The sequence below is a fragment of the Neopelma chrysocephalum genome, unplaced genomic scaffold (assembly GCF_003984885.1).
Source record: "Neopelma chrysocephalum unplaced genomic scaffold, ASM398488v2 Primary Assembly neopelma1_104, whole genome shotgun sequence".
Taxonomy (NCBI): domain Eukaryota; kingdom Metazoa; phylum Chordata; class Aves; order Passeriformes; family Pipridae; genus Neopelma; species Neopelma chrysocephalum.
This window is the reverse complement of record NW_020897768.1, coordinates 1,861,431-1,878,988: the sequence shown is the minus strand read 5'-3', so window position 1 is coordinate 1,878,988 and position 17,558 is coordinate 1,861,431. Positions and strand designations below refer to the sequence as shown.

General features: G+C 36.8%; 1 protein-coding gene and 1 long non-coding RNA gene across 3 annotated transcripts in view; one reads left to right on the top strand and one right to left on the bottom strand.

Annotated features, from left to right (window-relative positions):
* Positions 1-3,215: 3,215 nt before the first annotated feature.
* PRIM2 (DNA primase subunit 2) overlaps positions 3,216-17,558 on the bottom strand; it is a 101,111-nt gene continuing 86,768 nt past the window's right edge. The window contains exons 12-14 of one of the 2 annotated variants that reach the window (XM_027696036.1): positions 8,992-9,060; positions 3,627-3,859; positions 3,216-3,558 (exon numbers count right to left, since the gene is read on the bottom strand). In XM_027696036.1, coding sequence (XP_027551837.1) covers positions 3,632-3,859; positions 8,992-9,060 — 297 coding nt within the window. In that variant the 3' untranslated portion in view covers positions 3,216-3,558; positions 3,627-3,631. Of the gene's footprint in view, positions 3,860-8,991; positions 9,061-17,558 lie in introns of both variants that reach the window. The other variant, XM_027696034.1, reaches the window with a different exon arrangement.
* Positions 12,111-13,991, top strand: LOC113973650. The gene is made up of 3 exons (XR_003536316.1): positions 12,111-12,221; positions 13,464-13,528; positions 13,949-13,991. It is a non-coding gene; the product is annotated as an uncharacterized LOC113973650 (long non-coding RNA).

The window sequence follows — 17,558 nt, the reverse complement described above, 5'->3', positions numbered from 1 at the left end:
TGTTGGATGGAAAGAAGACTACTTCCTACTAGAGTACGATTGCTACGCAGGGCTATGTTTTAGCACAGTGCATCCCTTCAGAAACACAACTAAATATCATCTTAGTATCTCCTTTACTGATGCAGAATACTGAAGTGTCTCCTCCAGAATGGTTTCAAACCTCAGATGTACGTGTATTTCCCGTTTTTATTTAAGTAGCAAAAAATAACAATTAAAAAATCCACTTAGAAGAGTTGATACTTGCAAATAGATCCATCTGCAATGCTTTACTGCAGAAATATATTTTCTTTTCAACTTGTAAAATAGGGATTGGAATTTTGTCTGGCTTTGGTTATTGGTTTATTTGGTAATTTGGTTTGTTGCTATTTTTGGCTACTGCATAATTATAGCAGGGTCACTTTGGTTTTCAGAATACTTATCTTCTGACTAAGTATACTTTTAATAGCACTACTACCATGCAGGAAGTGTTTTCAAATGAATGATTTACATATTCTTAGTGATTCTGCCTTTCTAATCTCAAACAGCTCTGTAATCAAGCAAAAAGTGATTCTTACTGAATTTACAAAGCAGTAAGAGCTTAAAGCTTCTCGGTGTCCAACAGCTCACAGGGAGGATTCTCATTTTGGTTTTTTCCATATTATCAACTTCAAAATATTCAGCTTTCAAAGAAAACTCAAAATGGTCAAAATGTGTGAAGTATGAAAATAAATTGCCATTTTCTTCAAATAGCAATGACAGCATTCATTTCAATTCTTTGCTAGTTACTTGCAACTGTATGCTATAGTTTGTACATTTTTATGCTATGTATTTTACTACAGTTCTCCTGACTAATAAAAGTGAAAATATAGTTTAAAGAAATTTGTAGTACTATTAATCAAGAGAGGTAAACTCACAATAATGAAGTAAGCCAATGAAGAACAAAGGCTTTGCCCCATACCCTTATGTTTCTTGCACTTCAGTTTAAGAATTTTCATTCAGAGAATGTGTGGTTATATTCTCTTCCTTGTAACAGAGACATATTTTTTTTAATTTTGTGCTTGAATTCCTAAAAATAAGCTTGTTTTGCTAATGTAGCAATCCTTTGTAGGATATGCGAACAAACAGCCCATTGCCACCATAACAGATTTCAAAGCCCAGGTAAAGATGAAAAAGGAAGAGCTAGAAGTCTGATGGTTTGATGTATACATGAAGAGGGTTAGGGCTGAATCAGAAATCACATTCTCCCTTGGCTGGGAAACACCACCTGCATTCAGTGCCTTGACAATCTCATTCTTCTCCCAGCTGTTTCACTTAGCAACATACACCTCATTGCAGGTCTGAAAGAGTTTCATTTCTGTTGAAAGGCTTTGTCATGTCCACTGAGGCACCTCCAACTCAGGTATTTGGGAATGCAAAATTAGAGGACAGCTACAATTTCCAAAGACACTTCAAAACCCTAAAGTAAAGTTTCTTAACCATCTAATACATCCAGTGGACTTCCACACACCAGGAGGGGTGATGCCAGGAGCTTAACCAACAGTAGAAACCAAGCCCATGGCTGTTTGTTTGTTTGTTTGTTTGGGCCTGGGACAACCATGGCCCTGCAGGACCCAGGCATGGAGCCTTTGCCCAGGGTGAATTTCTACAACTCCTTTGAATATACGATATCCAAAGGAGTCAAAGGCTTGGGACTTTACACAAAGCAGTCCCTAAATAAACTAAGGAATACTTCAAGGAAGATAAAAGGAACAGTGAACCTGGTGGATCCTCCTCTAACAACATACGATACGTTTTATTTTTAAAGCCTGGTATTGCACTATCCCTGTGCAAGTTATGGCCCATAAAAACACTCTCTATATAAGAAACCAACATTTTACAGTTAGTCCAAAATCTTAACAGTAATCAAACAGTCTTTAGTCCAGTCACAGTCTTAAGAGTCTAAATCATCCAATTATTGTAGAGAAAATAAAACCTCTAACACAATATAAATAAAACCTCTAACATAATACAACCACTTACTCATACACTAGATACTCATGTACTCCGTTGTGTCTACCTTCCCTTTCTCTAATGTTGCACACACCTTTCCATTGCCCCTTCGGGTCCTGAGACCAAAAGCACACAGTCAGGGTCCCACACTGTTTATCAGGAGTTGGTGGATGCTGATGGTGGGGACTGTTCTTTCTTCTCTCTAGAGTCCACCTGGTGTAATACAACACATTTCCAAAAGCATTCTACTTGCTGTTCTTTCTTCATTGTCTGCAAATTCCACACTATAGCCAAATAATTATTTATATATAGTGTGTTTACTGATACTGTATATTTGTTATTTCTTCTCTTATCCCTGAAAACTTGTTTTGCCAACACTTTAGGTTGTATTTGTTTAAGGATGGGCACCTAAAACTATATATTAATTAATTCTAAAAATAACTACTTATTACTTACTAGCCATTAACCACAGAAATATACCAGACTCATTATAAACTACAGGCAGTACAGCACACAACTGCACAAAGTCAGGCTGTCATTGGACAGATGCTGTTACAGCTGAAACAAAGCTTCAGGTGGGACAAGGCAAACTCAGAAAACTAAAGCTCAGTGAGTCTTCATGCTAAGGCCTTGCAAAATTAATACAAGTTACTAGCAATGACAATACCATGTTTGTGTAGTTACAGGGCTATATCGGTAGCTGGATCACTCTCCAGGGAGGGTGTAATATTGCCTTGAAACTCCTTAGGCATCAGGTAAAATAAAATTACCATCTTTTAAATCCCTGGGAGAGTACTCTAATAGCATGATAGAAAATACCAGTTCTGCTTAGAGCTTCCATCCGCTGCACAGTGGTCACTGCTGGACTGAAAGCAGTTTGTGTGTTAGGCGACAATGGGTGGAATTTAGGTTATCCAAACCTGCTTTCAGACAGTTGTTTAGCTTAGCAAGACACAGGAGGCTCCAGCCACACTCAGACATTGAAGAAACTTTAAAAAGAATATACACTGATAAGCTTTTGGATTCTTCATGATGAGACAGTTGGTAGAGTATCACCTTTTTTGATTATTTTCTTACATACAGGTGTCTAAACTCTGCTTATGCTCTATTTCAAGCACCAAAACCAGCTCTCTAAATCTAGTATCAAGGTACAAATGAGGAAGCTGATTTTCCTCAGCTCCTCATATAGAAGAGACAGACTACCTCCTCCAGAGGGTAATTTTGATCATAAGAAACTCTCTTAATTACCATCCAAATACAGCTAAAAAGAAAATACCAAAAGTTTTTGCTTTGCAAATTATTTATTAAGAAGATACATAGACAATCAACCAGAAAATGGGATAAAAATATTTGAACATTTTGAAGAAAACCAAAAAAAAGGTAAATAGGACAAAAATCACCTAATAATTGGGAAGGAACTTTCATTTCCCATCCTTAAAACAGCCATATAAAACAGCCTTCTAAAGCAGCGAGAACAGGTACTGGATGCAATTACAGCTTCAATATCTATCTTTCTTTTTTCAGTCTATTCAAAAAATGTCTGTGTATTCCAGGTACATAGTGAAGTACATATCCCTTAGTATAGAGACAAATCCAGCTAGAGAAGGGAAAGAATGAAACAAAGAAAAAAATAACACAAATAACACCCAAGTAACACAGCTGCTTAGTCTTCAGTGAAGTAGGCTTCCAGCCCCTCCAGTTCTGTATCAGCTGTTGTATTTGAAGAGGCAGGAGTCGAATTCAAATTCATGCTTTCCTGACTATTATTTTTTTGTTGAGAGTTTCCTGAAGTACTTAATTCCTTCTTTGGTTCTCTACCACCACTTAATAGCCTTTGACTCTCTGTAAAATACTGATTAGGATGATTCAAAGAAAACCCAATGTCATCAACCTGCACATAAAAAGAAATAAACATCAAGTTATTATATTTATTCCTGAGTCATCTTTTTCATATTCAAGAACAAATTAATTAACAATTTTTAAAGTTCCAATTTTGTTGAAGAAAAAGACAACAGTTTGTACATACTGTCTCAGTAAATATTAGAGTGATACAGATCTAGTTTCATCACAAATTTTCTTCCTTCCTTTGTGAAATAAAATAATTTCTTTGGCATATTCAAACATTATTTCACACTGTCATTGCTATAGTAAAGAAAAGTAACACTCCAAAACATCTAAAACAATGTAAGTAAAATGGCATCTCTTTAGAGATGTAGGACAATTGAAGCTACACCTTAAAACAGAATTTCTCGACACAAAAAGGGGAGTCAGACAAGTCTAGAGTCCAAGTGGCAGTAGAGAACACTACTAGAAGTTGTGACAACTGCACAATATAAATCTAGATCTCAATTATCAGTGTGAAACTGTGAATGGAAACAGGTAGCTTCACCTCCTTCCGTTTTCCCCAGTAAGCCACAAAGGCAATATTTACAAGCAGCAGGTTAAGACAGACACTCAACAGATCAAGCCTAGCTCTGTTCCACCAGTGCCAACATCAGCATCCCAAAACTAGAAGCACAACAAAGAACATTTAAGTCTTCAGTGGAAAAAAATACAGAAAACTATCATAAGGTGCAGCATATTTGTATTGCTCCTATATATCTAGCAGGTACCTTCTTTCAGCTCTGCAATTATTTGATAAATGAATATTCAATTTCAAATCAACAAAGCTTTCAGCTTTGAAAGTAAGCTCTTCTCACATATTTACCACAAACCACAGTTATAATCTTTGTGCCTCTTTTGGGGGGCTCAGAAGTTGGAAATGCTCACTTTAAATAAAAGGTGCTTCCACTTCCTATTCAGGCAATCTGCACCTTTTATCTGCCTGTCAGTTCATGTGAATTCTAAGAACATTTTAAGAAAAATACTGCTCTTAAAATACATCGGAAAGTTTACCAAATGTGGGACACAAGAAACAATGGAAGACTAAGAGTCGTATACAAGTAAATTTCTGCTCCCACTATATTCCCTTTTTCGCAGCAGGGTGGGGCCAATTCAAGCATAACAAGCAACTCTGCACACAGTCTCCTGAGGACATACAGTGTGGCTAATTTAATACGCCAAACCCCATCAATTTAAATTTCAGCCACTTGTGAATAATCATAAAGCAGAGGATCAGTGTGTACTCTAAATGGAACCCTGATTAAATGCATTACCACTGCCTAGCTTAGCTCCATTAGAAAATGGTGGCGTGGATAACAAAATCTAATTTAGACATGAATTAGCAACTCTAGTCAGTGACCTTGCTTGAAAAATCTTAAAAGTCAGTAACAGTCCTAGCACTCCAATTTGGTACTCTAAGGCATAAAGAAAAAAAAACCCAAAGCCATCACTGAACTTCATTTTTCATTTCAGTCTTATCTGCATGAGTTTCATCCAGACAGCTTTCATCCATGCTCCAGTTTTCACTACGTGGAAACTAAATTACTTCTTTATACCAAAAAGGCTTAAGAAGAAGTGATATAGTGAAAAACTGGCTTTCCTAGAAGAAGCTCTTAATTAGCTCTGGGTTTTTTATCCTTAAAATCTCAGTTTTCTTCAGATCAATTTAAGAGTCACTTTGTAACTCTTAATTTTGTTCTAAACTTCTCTCTCCCAAAAAAATTGGAATAAGCTGTAGAAGCAGTTCATTGTATGAATGGGAGCCTACAATCCTGTTTTCAGAGGTGATTCACGGTATTTGGCTAAAAGCTACTTACAGGTTGTTAGTTAATATTGTTGTATGAGTCCATGTATCATTTCTCCTTTTTGAACTTGAATACTACTAAATCAAAACTACTGGATGAAGCTTATACAACTCTTAATTACAAGAATTCTGCGCAAACTATCACATTTTTCAAGAGCCTGAAGAGAGAAAGGTGAAGATTTGTTCATATCATCATCTTCATTTGTGATGTAGTGATACAGAAACAATTCTGTTCTCTGTAATTTTCAACCAGGTTCAGTGAGCATTTCTCTGAATAAAAATATTCTGCTCTGGCTGGAAATTTACAAGAACTCTGAACACAAAAATGGAGGCTTTTTATGTTAGATTCCTCATGTTTTTACTTTATCTAAGTTTTACAATATTTTTAGGTAATGTAGATCAAAGTACATCGATTTTAAAAGCCTTGTCATTAACTTAGTTGTACGTTAGCTGAAACTTACTAGCAGAAATAGAGAAAGTAGATTTCTCTAAGAGCTTTGTCCATTCACACCTGTAAATCTACTTAGAATCCATTATACTCAAAGAAAAATGTATTTTCTGTGCAGTTAAAAATTAAGGCTCATAACATGTATTGACCCAAGCAAAAGGACATATCACTTCAATAGAACTGTATAATCCATCTAGTAGGCGATATTAACGTGGATTCAGCACATTTTGCACACACTGGCTTTCACACAAACTCCAGTTTTGTATTTCTCCTGTAGCAAATATTGTTTTGAAAAACTTAAAGCATTCCTGGGTTTTAATCAAGAACTTAAAAAATGACAGCTGATAATGCTACAGGTGATATTACAGAAAAACCACACATGGTGCTACAACTTTTCTTTCTCACACTTATTAAAATAGTCAACAAATTGCACACCCATACACTAGTTTCTGCCTGAAGACAATGCACTGGACCACAGAAATGATGGCTGCTTTTGTTCTGTGGTTGCAAAATAGTGAAAACAAAGATCAGGAGAGGTGTAGCATTGAAAATAATAAGTCTAGGTTACACAGAATACAAAGAAAATCAGCTTTTTCGTAACCTGTGCTATTTGAACCAGTAGCACCAAAGTGTAAAGACAACTCTCATCACCAGCCTCCCAAAAAATATACCCAAACATTCTCACTCTAGTCCAGCTGTATTTATTAGCACAGTCTCAGTGCCAAGGACTAGACTACAGAAGCTGACCCTGTGAACTCAGAAAAATATAATCTTATCAAGTCTCCACTAAAAAGTCATTCATACTTCATCTAATGCACATGCACACCATAACTTTCAAGAATAACAGGTAACACTAACAGCTCTACCCAACATATATCAAACAGTTTCTCGGAAATTTTTAACATAATTGAAGTTAAAATTCTCCACGTGAGCCAGTCCATTATTTCTATGAAAATTTTACTTAAGATTGTTCCCCTACTCAAAGAAACAATCAATGTTAGGCTAATTGATTCTTCTGAAGCTTCTTTCACTGAAAAACTCTGCTAGAGATATACAGGAAAGCAAAGGTCAGAGACACATTTTTAACTACCCTATAAAAAAATTAAAAATTAATAAACCATACAGTTGTAGGATAGAAAAATCACTCCAAACAGGCTGGTAACAAGTTGAGCAGATAAATTCTCTTAAAAAAAAGCATGTGCCATGCAAACTACGGGAAGTGTCTTTCCCTGTATTCTGCTTTCTCTCATTGAAATAAGAGATTTATTAACAGCAAAGCAGAAAGATGATTCTTCATGCAAGCAGCAAAGACAGATATTTATATTACCACAAGACTGATAAAAAATAATGCTGTTCTGGAATTTGCCATAGAAGAATGGCAAATTTCCTAAAATGCACTGTGCTGATTTTTCCTTCATTGAATGTTGACCTCGGAGTCTATAGTCATCTTTGGAAAATATTATTTCTACTGACTTGGGCTTACACAGGCCAAGTGTTATCTAAATTTCAAATTGTACATAATTTTGAATTTACTTCTAGATTATTAGACTTGTTGTCACATTTCCTAAGACTAAGAGAAAGCGTTCCTCTCAAATTACAGCTGCCAAAAAAATACTGGAGTATACCTTTGCTATACACTCATATACATGATTGCTGGAAATTTGTGAAGAGAAACAGTACCATTTAAATCAAATGTGAAAACCAGGAAGAACAAAAAAGTCAACTGTAAGTGTCTCTGGGTGGGTCATCTAATCCTCATCCATATCTTTAGCAACATACATAGCAACAAACATAGCAACAAACATAGCCTGCTGTTTGAAAGGGACATTTCCATTTCTTGAATTGTGGAGAGAACAAAGCTATAAAAAGGGCTGTGCTTCATTGCTTTTTCTTGATGAAAGGAATCTTGAACCAGTGCAAAAGCTGGTTCTTTGAATCAAGAAATCACACAGGAGATGGATTGTGGCCATTTGCTATCTTAAAATTTTCTGGAGGATCTTAATTGCAACTCTGCTTGCAATTAAGCAAATGGGAAAGCTCTGAGAATGTTCATCTTGATTTAAAAAATAATCACACATGACTACAGATGTGAAAAAATACCAAGTAAAAATTAACAATATTAACTATGAACACTCTGGGAGATTAGTTTAAATTGTATGGCCAGTCTTCACGAATGAAGATTTTGGGAAAGGTCTTTTACCTTTCAAGCCTGTGCAATGGATTTTTTATGTGAGACACAGCCTGCGCTGAACTGAGCTCACCCTTTAATCCTAAGGTTCATCTGCCGGGGCCAAGTGAGCTTGGACAATGGCAGTGAGGTCCTCAGGACGTAGGTTTGTTTAGAGTGGCCTTCTCATAGATGGATGGCCTTACAGGGCTGACGAGCTCCATCTGCCCGGGGGAGTATCCCTGACCAGGAATCGAACCCGGGCTGCAGCGGTGAGAGCGCCGCATCCTAACCACTAGACCACCAGGGGTCCCCCAGCTTAAATTACACTTTTTAGATACTTTCTGTTAATTTTTTTAAGGTGTATCTAAACAACATCAAACTTGCAAAATGCATTAAAAACCATAAATTTGATTAAAAAAAGCAGGATATTGAGAAAGTAAAATGACTTGAAATTGTTAAAATCCAGCAGTATTGACCTTTTCAGGAAAAAAGCATAACATTTTACTACATCTTGTAATGTTGAGGGTATTAATAACATCAATAAATAAATGCTGAGAATTACAAAAGAATATTTGAAATTATTGAAAACTAACAAGGCAAGACAGCTAATGGTGGATGTGCAAACTCAAAATAGTCTCTGGACTTCAAGCATGATTTCCAAGGCCTTCCTCAAGACAAAGTCAGTGATAATAGTTGAAACAAAAATTAGTAGCTACTTACCTCATGTGTCAACTCAAAGTACTTCTGACAGGCCAGTTGGTAATGCATGCCCTTCACCAACTCCAGGATCTACACAGAGGGAGAAAAACGTGACAGATTCAGAAGTAGCACACATACATCTTGTTGATCTTCCACAAAAAGGTATTCCACAACAGCCTTATACAACAGCTCATGGACACTTGCAGCACATGACATCTGTGTATTCTACTACTAACTGACAACATTTAAAAATTCCCTGGCTACACTAAAAACAAGATAAAACCAAAGGAAGGTATGCCTGGTCCTTAAAATGTAATTTCAATACTCTTAACTTCAACAATAAGTTGAATCCATATTTTAGTAATATAATTGTGACGGTTATTGTCAAAGTATCATATTGCAACATCTCTTCCAAAACTGCAGACATAAATCTAGTAATTCAAGTGGTTGAAGCATGAAGCAATCAAGGACACGATTTGTATTCTTATTTTCCACATTACCAGTTCATGGAGATGCACAGTAAAATACTGTGCTCCCATCAAGAAAATTTAATGCAAATCCTTTAGACAAGTATCTGTGAGAGAGGAATGCTTTTACCTTCAATCAGATTTGTCTTTTTTGAAATGAAGTTATTTCTAGTCAAGCTCAGTAGAATATGTGAGTGAATAGGCTGTTTTGAACACCTATTAGGAAAATCATGCCATCTTTTGTAAATACAATTTGCTTTCCAATTCTACTTCAGGTAATCTCTTCTGTGCTGCATAAAGTCCCATTCTTATCACCAGAATGCAATGCTGGTTGAAATATTTTAAAGTTTCATTACCTCCTCCCTCCTTTATATAATCAAAATGTATGCTCTCTCTGCTTATCAAACAGAGAAAATTGCTGGAATTAAGAGATAGCCTCAGTGGAAGGAAAAATAGTTTTCAAGAAATGTTAATTTCAAGCCCTTTCCCAAGGCTGACCTTTGTGTCAAACACAGCAATATACAGCTTAAATCCCTGCTGCACTCATTATCGGATGCTGCCTTGTATTTATTGACAGATGTATAAATAAATTACATTTGCTGAATGGATAAAAACTGCAACACAGTGCCAGGAAAGTACTTAGCCACATTATTTCTATGTAATAGCCCAACTGATTACATTTCTATCCCTCTCACCACCTCCTGTTAAACCTTCTGTAAAAGAGCAAGGCCAAGGCCAACTAGGCAACGAAGTCTGAAATCTGGCACTGTCCGGGTAGATACATTTATTTCTTTTTTTAATCTTCTCTCTCCTTGAAATGGACTGAAAAAATTAGTAGTTACGGATTGGAGAAAACTCATCTATTCACTTTTATATTGCCTTATGTTTTCCTGTTTGTTCCTTACATTATGCTATGCTATGCAAAAGAGCTATCTCTATTTTAAAGAAAATGCTAACCATGTTGTATGTATGTACTTTCTTAAAAAGTATTTTTCACACAATTTAGAGTAATTATCAGAAGACCTGTTTGTCTGCTGGTTAGTTGAAAGAAACATTCACGATGTTCTGTAGTATTCAGACTCTTCTAACCTGAATTTTCCATTTGAAATAAGTCAACTAATTTAATCTAGTTTATAAACACTTTAGGTTTTCTCAAAATTTTTCTTTATTTAGTCAAGATTACACCTCATAAAATTATATAAATATGAAGTTTTCTAAATTTAGGTGTAAACACATTTGAAGTCTCAGTGATCTTAAGTGAGAAAACATAAAGTTAGGTATGGACAAATTCTTGCTATAAACCCCAAAAGACAAAAAGCATCAAGGTTCTCATAACTTCAGTGAATTTTTTGAAAAAGCTTATCAGGCTAGGAGACAATCTACAGTTTGTTTAACTTCTGAATTGCAGACCACAGTTATAGCTGCTTTTTGTATCAGTGATGCCCCTGTTCAACTACCCTGAGAAGCAGAAAAGACAAGGATTACCAAAGCTAGCTTTTAATTATTATTTTATTATTTTAATTATTATTAATTCACAAGAGCTCAGAGGATGAGAGATCAAGCTGCTGTTGTCTTCTCTGACAACAGTTCAGTGGAAAAATGGTAACTCAAGTGACAGATATCAGAAGAGGGATCACTGACACAGCAAAAATGATAACACAATGTCCTGGTTAGAACGGCTGGGACCAATTCATCCCTGGATGGGTGTAACCCAAAACTGTGTATTCTATAGCCTCCATGCCATTTCCCAAAAACTGCTGTCAGTAGAGGCCTGCAAGGTGGGAAGATGTTCCTGTACCCTTTTATGGAATTCCCTGCTCTGATATCCTTATATGGAATTCCCCGCTCTGATAAGAGGGACTGAGCATCCACATGCCCTTTTATGGAATTCCCTACTCTGAGGGAGGGACTGAGCACTCCCGCCTGAACTGGAGAGTATATAACTGGGAGTTTCAGAGCCTTGGGGCTCTCTCTCGTGGGACCCAGAGGAAGACAGCAGACCACCGCTGCTCCCAACCAGGCTGAGACCACCACCCTCGACTGGACTGCAATCACCACTTCTGACCAGACTGCAGCAGCTCTCCCACCAGCAGGTTTATTCCCTCTCCCTTTGCTTTGGACTCGGGGGGTGGGCCAAGGTACACCACTTTTGTTCATACCCCAGGGTGCTGGGTTTGTACATTTGGGTTTTGTGGATTAAAACCAATTGTCTGTCTGTATAATTGTACTTATTGCATTATTTTAATAAATTGTTATTCTGACTTATAAATCTCTCTTTTGAATTGAGTTCATTTTGCCTTGCTGGTTAACTTTTAAGCCAGCACACACAATAAAGGGGCACTTAAAAATAAATACCAGTTCTGAGCAAACTATTCTGAAACCAAGCCCACCCTTGTTAAAATCTTGACCTGCCTTTAAGGTGGAGACAAGGACTTCATTGAATTGATGCCACTGACATATGAAAGCTATAATGGTCACGTTATAGAGCTGGCCTTTAATGTTATTTTGTAGCAGGTCAATCTTTATTTCCCAGCTACACTTTTGTTTCGCCAAGGAACTACTGTCCCGCTCCCTTGAAAATCCGCACAGATCTTTCTGCTGTACTACTACGAAGACGTATCTTGGAAAACAGCTGTGAGAAAAACCCATTCAGCATTCTCCAGTGAAGTTTCATAACTAGGTCTTCATGTCACTTCTCTTCCTGACATGGACAGAGTGCTCCATAGAATAGATGCCCACCAGAACAGTCCAGAGACTTTCATCCAGTTTGTTAAATTTATCAATGTACGTGATGGCACTGGTCATCATTTTACTTCTGTTCCTTTACCCTCTCCACCATATCACCTCCCCAGATTGAAACAGTTGGCCAATTTCAGCCAAATTTGACAAGTAGAGATGACAAAGCTAAATGCTGATTAAAAGTTGTGGTTGGGTAGAAAAGTCAACGTTTTTGGCTTGTTCAGAACAAAAATAAAAAAGCAGTTATAATTTAGCTCATACTCTTGCTGAGAGACAGCCACAAGGCATAAATGATAAGACTAATATTTAGTACATATGTAAGTTTAAACCAACCACATCAGGGGGACCAGGTCCACCTTCCCTGTATATGAAAGGACTGAGGAAAAAGGGGCACATCAAACATATTCAAAGAAAACCAGTTAGTAGATTAACTTGCTTTAATCAGGGATCAAGTTGCTAAGAGAGAAACAAAAAAAGTTAAAAACTGCAATAGAATGGAGGCCAGATGGAAAGGAGTCATCTGTGTGAGAGAAACTATCAATTCTCTATTAAAATAAAACAGAATTATAATTCATAATAAGTATTATCTTTTGTACATTTGTGTACATAATGAAAGCAAGCTTAGAGCTGTTTTTCACTAGTGTTACCCAATAACAGACCTCCACTCAAAACTTAATTCACAGCAGCAATCTTTTGCCTCTACATATATTGATATTCACACTGCATTGCTTTATTTTGCAAGTAAAGGTACATACTCAAGGACTCTGTTAGTCCTTATGTGCCTTTTCCTTCACTGCCATCTGCAACTTGCTTTTCTGATGTTACTCTACTGACTACTAATGAGGGTAAGATGATGTTTGGCAGCTGTATGCAGCCACCTGCTTTTATAGATCCTCAGCACTCAAAGCTAAGATGTTTCATAGAAGGATAGTTGGGGCTCTGTAATTATCCATTATTATTTTCACTTACTTGAAGTAAGTTTGGGTTTGTTTTTTTTTTTAAATTGCAGAATTAACTTATATTTTAACATGAAAATCTTTCTACTATAGATTCAGTTATGTATGACTCATTTCTAACCTTCTCTAGAGGTATTTAAAAGATGTGTAGATGTGGCACTTGGAGACATGGTTTAGTGGTGGACTTGGCAGTGTTAGGTGATGAACTCAATCTTAAAGGTCTTCTCCAACCTAAAGATTCTATCATTCTTTTTATTTCAAAGATGACTGAAGATATGATTGGGTGCAACTGCTGGAGATTATCTGAACACATTCCACTCTTCTCTTTCAGGCCACTCTGTGACCACCTCAGCGCTAAATCTGGCCCCAGAACTCCCCAGTGCCTTTTGTCTCCTGGTCAGTACAGTCATCTGTCCTTTCTACTGATCTCAGGTATTCCCTGTATGTTTTAAATTGATTTTGAAGGTTTCATGTTTACAATGTATGCATGTATAGCACAATTTTCTCAGATAACCTCAGACACACCTTCCAACCTCAACCATACTGGGATTCGACAATAAACAGTCTCAATAGCACCTGACTACATTTTTATTACATCATTTTGGTGGTCAGAATATAAAATCCAAACTTTAAAAAGTACATTTGCTAGTTCAACCATGTACCTTCTGTACTTTCAATTGCGTTCCATGTATAATAAATCTGTGCACATATTCTAGAAGTCTTCTGTATTCTTATAGTTTCTTATTATTAGAAACCTTAACAATGAATATAAGTATCCGAAGGGAGGGCGCCAAGGCTCTTCTCGGTAGTACCAAGGACTAGAGGCAACAGGCAGAAACTGATGCACAGAAAGTTCCACCTGAAGACAAGAAAGAACTTCTTTACTGGGCAGTTGACCACACACTGGAACAGACTGCCCAGAGAGATTGTGGAGTCTCCCTCACTGGAGATATTCAAGAACCATCTGGACACAATCCTGTGCCATGTGCTGTAGGATGCCCCTGCTTGAGCAGGAAGGTTGGACCAGATGAGCCACTGTGGCCCCTTCCACCCTTCTGTGACTGCGTGATTATCAAACAGTTAGCTGTGCTTCTCACTGTGTTTCTGCATATTTTGCATTCTCTCAAGTTTTCTTTTCCTATGCTGTTTTTTTGTTTTACTGTCACAAGCCCGTTCACCAGTCACTAGTCAACATTTACTTTTTTTCTTACCCTTACGTAAATCAGATTTTTGAACAGTCCACTCTAATATAATTGCATACAGCTTTTTTAACATTATAATCTCTCCTGGAAATAGTTAGATATAACTTCTCATTTCTAGTACTTGTTTCCACTTATCAACAATAAATTGAAGATTGGGAAATTTAGGCATTGGAAATACTGTAAATCAAATTTTTAAAATAATTAGTTTTAGCCACACCATATTAAGATGTCTTGTCATATCAAGATATTAAGCTATGTCATGTAACAGTCTACGATACTGTACCCATTGATGGTGTCAGTAACAGTAACGCTCCAGCACCAACAAATACACACAAAAGAAGTCAGATGGGAGCTTTAACATCAGAAAAAAAGGGTTAGATTTGGCTGGTTACATTCGCAATTGTGTTCACTCAGCTTATACGCAAAAGTAATCCTAGTGAAATCAATAAGCATATTCATACTTGAAAAATACACCAACTACAAGAAAATTAAACATGGCATACATTCTGGCTGAGAAGCCACTGAAAATATTAAGGAACTTTGATGTACCAAATTTCACTGTAATAATAAAATGGGTATTACAGAAAATTTGTCTGTTTTATGAATATCAATTGTTCTTGTATTTTTGTTTCTGTTTTATATATTTCCCCAATAAATACGGACTTAATAAAAGATATCTTACTTAAACAGTACTTGCTTTTATTTAATCAGACCTTACAAAAGCCCTGCTATGAAGATGATTGGTGCTAAGGCAAAATTCTTTAGCTGCAAGAGAAAATATTTTTACAGACAGCACTGATTAAAACTTTTCTAATGTTAGACCATCAGAAGGGAGAGTGTGAGGTTTTTTCCAATGTGGTGGGGTTTTTGTTGGTTTTGGAGGGGTTTGTTCGGTGTTTTGGTGTGGGGTGTTTTTTTCATTCATGGAAACATACAGCCATTTCAGAGGCCTAGGCACAGATTGGTTTGTTTATTTCTAGCTCTGTGTAGATCCTCCAGTCCCGCCAAACACTAATCTGTTGGAGAATATTAGACAAAGTTCAACAACTTAATCAAAACCTCTAATTTCACTCAACTATGGAAAAAAAACCCCTTTTTAAATTAAGAGAACACTTCTCCTAGAAAGAACATGCCATCTTCTGAAATTATCTACTGTTCATTTACATAAGCATTTTTCCCTCAAGAAATGCTTTTCCTCCTAATAGAAAAGCAAAAAGAATAAGTCTAGAAGCTCTATTTCTCCTGATTGTAGAACCACATATTTTGACTACCTTTTGCTTTTGCTATTGTGATAGATGCAAATTGGAAATGGGTAATTTCTCCAAGAAAACTTTCTGAAACCAATAATATAATATTTTGAAATAACTCTAGTTCAAACCCTATAATTTCTATCTTCCTATGTGAGATGTGCAGGCAACACACTACAGTGACTTTAGTACAGCAACACAACAGATGTATTTATCATAGAATCATGGAACAGTTTGGGTTGGGAGGGACCTTAAAGATCATTTAGTTCCAACCCCTCTGCCATGGGCAGGGACACCTCTCACTAGACCAGGTTGCTCAAAGGCCTATCCAACCTGGCCTTGAACACTGACAGGGATGGGTCATCTACAACTTCTCTGGGTGACCTGTTCCAGTGCCTCACCACCCTCAGAGTAAAGAATTTCTTCCTAATATCTAATCTAAACCAGCTCCCTTTCAGTTTGAAGCCATCGTCCACTGTCCTATCACTACATGCAACTGTTCAAAGTCCCATACGTAAAGACATAATATCTTAACAAATATTTTCAACTATAGTCTTCAAATTGATTAGCAACTGTCAAACCTGATTTCATAAAGATTTTACCTAATTAGCATTATACAAAAGACAGAAATGAAATATGATCCAAAATATACTATAAATTCAAATGTTATACACTCACACATTTGATGCTCAGCTAACTGTATTCTTTCTCCATGAAGTATTTTTAAAAGAAACAGAAAAAGTTACAATCGCAAATAAAGAAATAGCTAGCCTAAGGAAAATGTGAAATGAATACAAATTAAATAATTCAGTTCTTGGAATAAACATCAGGATTAATTCTTTCTGCTTTAGGCTACGTAATAACTAGAGAAGACCTGGAAGTTATCTCCTGTATTATTTCCAGAAGATGACTTCAGCAGATAGAATCTTAGACAAGATAAAGCCTCAGAAAATATGGACTGCAGGTTGGATCTAGACAATTCACTGCAAGAACATTCACATACTCAAATGTTTTGATCACTTTTTTCAGTACTGACAGTACTACAAAATAGTCACAATGAAAGCTGTCTAATGCTCCGACTGATTAATGAAGGCATGTGAGGTCTGGTTGTATTTGCTCTGCACAATCATCCCAAGGTCCAGCGTTCCTTTTTCACACCTAGTCCTGTGTGAAAAGCCCTTTGAGGATGGGGTTTGTTTCCACCCCACACCAGCCAATGCTTTATCTGTATGGGAGTAACTCAGAAATTCTTCTGAACCTTAAAGGAAAGAGTGTATGACAAGAGTATGGACAGCCCTTGAAACGGATGACTGAGAACAACAGCACTACAAAACTAACCATCTTGGGTAAAATCACAGACATAAGGGCCCATTCTGGCTCACATAATAGCCAGGTGAGAAGCCAAGAGGAGAAAGTGACTTCTTCGTGGGCTTCAATGGAAGACGTGAGTACTCTAAACCAGAAGATGAAAATCCCAATGGGAAACCAATTCATAACTACACAGCTAAATCCAAAATAAATGTTTGAAAAATTATGTATCATTCACAGAATTTTGTTACAGAGTGTAAGAGGCCCTGAGCCACAGAAAAGACATACCATTTATTATAATACTCAGCTGAAAGGTCAAGCTCTGAATGATTCATTAAAAGTAGGAATCTACCAGGTTGTAAGGGAGCTCTCACTGGATCTAGAGTTAACAGGAGGTCTAAGAGAGTAAAAAGGTATGCATGGTTTGGGTGAATGTCAATCCAAAGACCCAGATACTGGAAAAGCAACTACACCAGAGGCTTTGAAAGAGTGGTAAACCATCCAACCCCTAATATCCACTCACTGAGCTAAAGGAAAAATAACACTTCCGATGATCATTAACTATCATCAGCATCAGAAAAGACTCTTAAAAGCCACGGTCTGAGCTGAAGGATCTTTAATTGTTATTAATCATGCAAACATTATTGGACCATGCAAACAGAGCAACAA